General features: G+C 42.9%; 2 protein-coding genes across 2 annotated transcripts; both read right to left on the bottom strand.

Moving 5' to 3' along the window:
• Positions 1-26: 26 nt before the first annotated feature.
• On the bottom strand, positions 27-1,051 carry Pmar_PMAR019160 (hypothetical protein; the record flags this gene model as incomplete). The annotated part of the gene is made up of 3 exons (XM_002780213.1): positions 27-81; positions 564-724; positions 839-1,051. The coding sequence occupies 3 exons, from the start codon at positions 1,049-1,051 to the stop codon at positions 27-29; spliced, it is 429 nt and encodes a 142-aa protein (XP_002780259.1).
• A 2,197-nt stretch (positions 1,052-3,248) lies between these two features.
• Positions 3,249-4,464, bottom strand: Pmar_PMAR019159 (hypothetical protein; the record flags this gene model as incomplete). The annotated part of the gene is made up of 5 exons (XM_002780212.1): positions 3,249-3,302; positions 3,584-3,645; positions 4,129-4,210; positions 4,337-4,377; positions 4,407-4,464. The coding sequence occupies 5 exons, from the start codon at positions 4,462-4,464 to the stop codon at positions 3,249-3,251; spliced, it is 297 nt and encodes a 98-aa protein (XP_002780258.1).
• Between the last annotated feature and the right edge of the window lie 1,198 nt (positions 4,465-5,662).

Below are 5,662 nucleotides of genomic sequence, written 5' to 3'. Positions count from 1 at the left end.
AAAGGTCGAACCCATCACTTCGATGTTCAGGCGACCACCACTGACGGTCTGAGGAGCTCCAGTCGGCGTGGCGACTCGAAGCTAATACGAAGCGATTCGAGTTAAGAGTGTCTACTAGCCTTAGTAGTGATAGAGCCGACATAGAGACAAAACAATATAAACACTACACGGGTGTCAACTTGCGAATCACCCAGAAACCTATAATTTTCCCTTTTCTTCAATCAGTTTCCCATGTGAATGTCATCACATTAAGAGCATTTTCCCCAGTGCTACCAAACTCCATTAGATGCTATTTCCCTATATGGGACCCTGGCGCGACATTTTCATATGCTGATATCTAACCCTTTATATGGGCCCTCTTTTCCAAAGACAACACCACGTACGTGTGAAATTCGAAACTGTACTATTAACAGCAATGGAATTATTTCATTAATAAAAGCTCAATCGTCAATAAAACATACCGTACAACCTCAGAATATCATACTCACCGATTCACCCTAAAATCAGTGGAAATTTTTTTCGCCGCTCCGCCAACACCAACCCTCTGCGTGTTCGCGACGTACCGGTGTCCCAGTTCATAATCGTCCGGAATCATCCAGAAAAAATTCCGCAATAAATTCGCAATTTTTCCCATTTTTTCGCCAAAACCAAAGCCACTTCGCTCACTTTCACCGAATTCTTCCGATCCCTCCTTTCCACTAGCCAAAACTTTTCGCTTCTTCTCCTGAGTCCAGAAAATTTCCAATATCACTACCGTACCAATCACAAATACCATAAACTGCAGCGGAACTACTGCTAGAATCACCGAAACCACTCCACACGTCGGTATTGCCATTACATAAGCCACTCTAGTCACCAAAGGGTCACTCCAGTTCCACGCAATAGGTATTCTTTCGATCACATTCAGAGCCTTATGTATTGCAATATTCATCTCGCTCGAGTTAACCAACATACGACGTAGCCGCACATCAGCATTTTCTCTACTTCCTACGTCAGCCTCCCACACCACATAGGCGTCCCTCTGTCGGAATTCCCAGTCTCGGGCGGACATCAATCCATTAAGTGTAAGTAGAGCAAGCAGTATCCAAGGCCATAGCAATCTAGGTGCTAACAAGCACGTATACGTCCATATCATCACGAGTAGTCCCAGAGGCCCATGCCCCGAGAAAAAATACGCGAGTAAAGGCACCATACTTTTCAGCCTGTGAATTCGGGTTTTATTTCTTTTCGAGAGAAATCGGAAATTTCTCAATAAAGCCCACAAGGCCACATCTCCATCAGCGTCGTTCAATCTTGGCATCACATACATGGTAGATGGATTCGCCTCAAATTCACATTCATCACGCAAAATTCGATCCTGGCTATTGATCGGATATTTCCCCTGCACTGCCTCCTGAAAAATATCCAAGGTTCAAGTTAGTAAGATTCAAAATAGGTCCGCTTTTTACCTCATCGTCGTTTTCAATTCTTCTTGTTCCGAGCAACCACCAGGGCCGAGACTTCAATATCGCCACCCATGCCGATTCATCCAACTTCAGGCTGAGCTAACATTAGGGAAAAGTGTGAGAGGAAATATATGAACATGGTCAACTACATATGGTGGTAAAAATATAAAAATTCTGAGAAAAAAATATCGTTGATTTTATAATATGTGTATTTTCATAATGGAGTTTAACCCGTTTTACGTGAAGTGGCATAATACTGCGTGGAAAACGCGATTTTATTCGCGGTGATATACAGTAGTCGTGAACTATGTTTTTCATATCACTAGGGTGGTGAAACTCCACTGTAGTAGGGAAATCAAACATATATTCCCACACTGAACTCGCAGTACTATTCTCGAGTGATCTTCATACAATATGCACATGGTCAACTAGTAGGTTATCATAGAAAAATGTGAATATTCCCACACTGTTGAGCCTGCTACACAACAACAACTATAATCCACTTAAACTACTACTATTACCTCTAGACATATAAATCCTATCGATTTAGCTGGCTTAACCATACCAGAATCTGGCCAATTCGGGACTGCTGTAAGATACCTGAAATTCCCCAATCCTCTTCAACTCATATATGTCGCTTCCCTATCCACGATTATTACTTGCTAAAAGGATTATAGTCGTACCATACTTCTTTCAATTCACGTTGGGAAGTAGTAGCTCTAGGGTGGAAACAGCCCGTAAAGAGGTTATCAGTACTGCCCCTATTTGAACGCGAAAGAGTCGGGCCGACGAAACTCCTCGTACTCGAAGTAAGAGACGTAGTTTGAGGGACGAGTCTTGATAAAGAAGAAAAAAAATCCATCAGCGATTATCCACCATTCCACTTCGGACGATTTTACCCGGGGAAAAACGTTCAACCCCGAACTACTTTTTACAAGAGTAGTACTCCTGCGTTTCCTTGCATCCCGCCTTCTGTTCAACTTTAGTCGTAATAGGGTACACTTCGAACCAACTACGTTCCAAAGGCCTCGCATGTCCAGACCAAGAATCTTCTATAAGGGTTGCCAACGGTATCTAACGACAAAGCCACGGCAATCCCAAGACGTTAACGAGATTGAAATTTGTGAGAATAATCAAACTCTGAGATCACAATCACTTGGATAGATAAGAACCAGTGTTAGAGTAGAAATATATATTTCCTTTCCTCAGCTGAGCTCAACAGGTTTATATATGAATTCGGGTAGAAATATCCAGCAATCAACAGCAATCACCGACACATGTAGTTGTTGACCATGTGCATATCCCCCCGCACCGATAAGAACATGATTATACGACTTAACCACACCACATAAATTAATCTCCAGTCCGAGGGGGAAAATACTGCTGTCCCATTCAAGTGGGAATTTTGCAGCTCCTCCGCGCAAGAAGCCTAATACGCCGAAATGACTGATTATCACCAGAATCTCGAATTCTCAACTCTCCAGTTAAAGTCACATAACCGGCCGATTATTGCTGGGTAATTCCGTACCACTATCACAGCATATAACCACTGAATTACTCACGATAGTTTCCATGTCTCTCCCGCATGCAACAGTAGTAGTGAATGTACAGTGCGTGCCAATTTAAAATGCAAATGTGTGTTATTTTTCGATGTTAATAAGAATCAATATAAAACCATATCGCATATACAATGTAACAATGACTATGAACATGTGTTGTGATGAAAGTACCCGTTTGGGACTGTGATGGTAGCGACAACTTGTTTACTATACATTGTCTTTCAAAATAACACACATTTGCATATCAAATTGGCACGTAGTTTATCATCTCTCCCCAGCTGAAGGCATGCGAGTAATTCTGGTATACACACAAAACGCTCAATCACTGTTGAAATAAATATCGCTATCCTCACACATTTTTTAAGTTCATATACAAACTTTACACATACCAATGAGAATTTCTTAAAAATTTTCACTGTCACCAACATATGTGAATATTTTACCCCACACAAAACGCTCAATCACCAACCCCGTAGTATTAAAACAACTCTACCGAGTTCACACGCCCCTGCATATTATTACAATCACTCTTCCTAAGGGTTGCGGAGTCCTAAACTGATGAGTGGCAAAGATGACCACATGGAGGTCGCTTGCGAGATCCGTCACTTCCAGAGCCCATCGAGCGTTTTCCCAACTAACCGCTAAAAAAAGATATACAATTAAATTTTCATAAAACGGCAGAGTAATTCCGATAAAATATATTCCTCCTGGGTGAATATTTTACCCGAGAACCAAATTTCCCAAAAATCCGTCACTTCACCCATTCGATGACGTGTGAATGTAAGCTAAACCTTCCGAAACATATCTCCAATGTTTAACGATTCACAGGAGTTTCACGCCCCGTTTTACGTGAAGTGGTGAAAACCGCGATATTCGCGGTGATATGCAGTAGTCGTGAAATATATTTCTCACTAGTGTAGGGTGGTGAAACTCCATTCACATATTCGAATTATAGCTACACCGAAAAGAAATTCCAGGGGAACTTTCTCGGTAGGAATTAGGGATGAAAATCTCTCTTTTCTAGCAGGTATTCACCACATAGCCAAGTCCGATGAAATTCAAAAATACCCAGCACGAGAGAAACCAAGGTATACTATCGCAGTACTACCCAAGCCTTGTATTACTTCCTGAGTTCTTATCAATCGTAGCATGGCCGCTTCGTCGGTGATGGTTTTCCAAATAGATTTCAACGAACGGCTCTTTAGCCTGAGAACACCGTAAGCTTACCTCAAGTGTTACTACTACTACTACTACTACTACCACCACCACTACTACTACTACTACTACCACCACCACCACCACTACTACTACTACTACTACTACTACTACTACCTGCAAATCCTTTCCCTTCACCAAAGCCACTTCAAGTACACCTAGTGCCAATTCCGGTCGATCAGAATACGAATTGTCTTCAGTGAGCACTCGATGTGAATTGGTCTGAGAATATACTTTTGGGCCATCGAGTTGACATACCACTTTTTACTTCATAAGACGTCACAGAGTCACGTGGTGAATGTTCTGAAAGATTATGTCGTCGAATCTGATAGCAGTATTCCTGAGATGCTTCTGGTGTAGAGGTCAACTTTACCCCGGGTATTTTCGAGGTTGCCTTTATCTTTGCCTCGTTAAGTTTATGTAATAAAGTGTTGGGAAAGGAACGACTAGTGCTGCTCCCCGTCGGCGACACTGCTGTTGGTTGCATTGGACCAACTGTATTAGAAAGGAAACCACAATGACTATCAGGCATAGACTCTAACGTCACGCTAAGCAGGAAAGTCAGTACGTGCGCATGTGTATGTCTGCGGTAAGTAACAAGCTCTAGGTTAGCCGAGACTGGGCTGTTATTGAGGGAAACTAAAAACCCGAACTGCTATACTACAGTTATGCAAGGCAAGGCTGCGAGACAAGGCTGTTATGCAAGGCTGCGCGGGGCGAGCGCGAAAATTCTCAGAAAAGAGACTTCCTTTACAATACTCTAGCCTGTGTATTTCGCTTTGATGTTGTTGTTTCTGGTCCTAACTGTTATTGTGAGGCTTATTGACACTTTACTTTATCATCTATCAGTTGCTGGTGAGGGTGCTGGCTCATTTTGCCTAACCTCTGCCACCCGGTAGTTTTTGATTGTCTGCAATGCAGACTCTGCATCTATTGTCGATCTGCAAATAAGCAAACATTGACCCCCCTTACATAAGCAGTAACATCTACTGACTAATTATGAGAAGATCACGCCAGGTCACGAGAAGATTGAAGAAGATCTGCAAAAAATTGAAGCCACGTCACAAGCCTGGCCTGCTATTTGCAACCACCAAGTTACGCTTCGCGAGGACACACCGAGCTCAGAGACGATGTCCTTAGGCCGTCGACCGACGGCGATGAGGGATAAGATGCTTACCATAGTTATGAATGATAGAGTAGTTCTTTACCATATCCCGGATCTCACAGAAGTATCAGAGACAGGACAGTCGGAGTTGGTACATCTGAGATACCAAACGCGAAGGCCGCTTTTGGTGGTTTTGGAGCAACGTCGTGGGACCAATCCACAGCTGCATGGTAGGTGCGCACTCAAGAGCTTATGAGCTTGCAGCCACTCGAGGAGAGGTTCCTCTTTGAGAAGGGAGATAAGTCTGGTTGGAGAGAAGGTTCAGAGGCATTTGAAGT

This window comes from Perkinsus marinus, assembly GCF_000006405.1.
Source record: "Perkinsus marinus ATCC 50983 genomic scaffold scf_1104296944428, whole genome shotgun sequence".
In the NCBI taxonomy this organism is placed as follows: domain Eukaryota; phylum Perkinsozoa; order Perkinsida; family Perkinsidae; genus Perkinsus; species Perkinsus marinus.
Note: the sequence above shows the minus strand (reverse complement) of the source record. Positions and strands in the feature narration are given on the sequence as shown.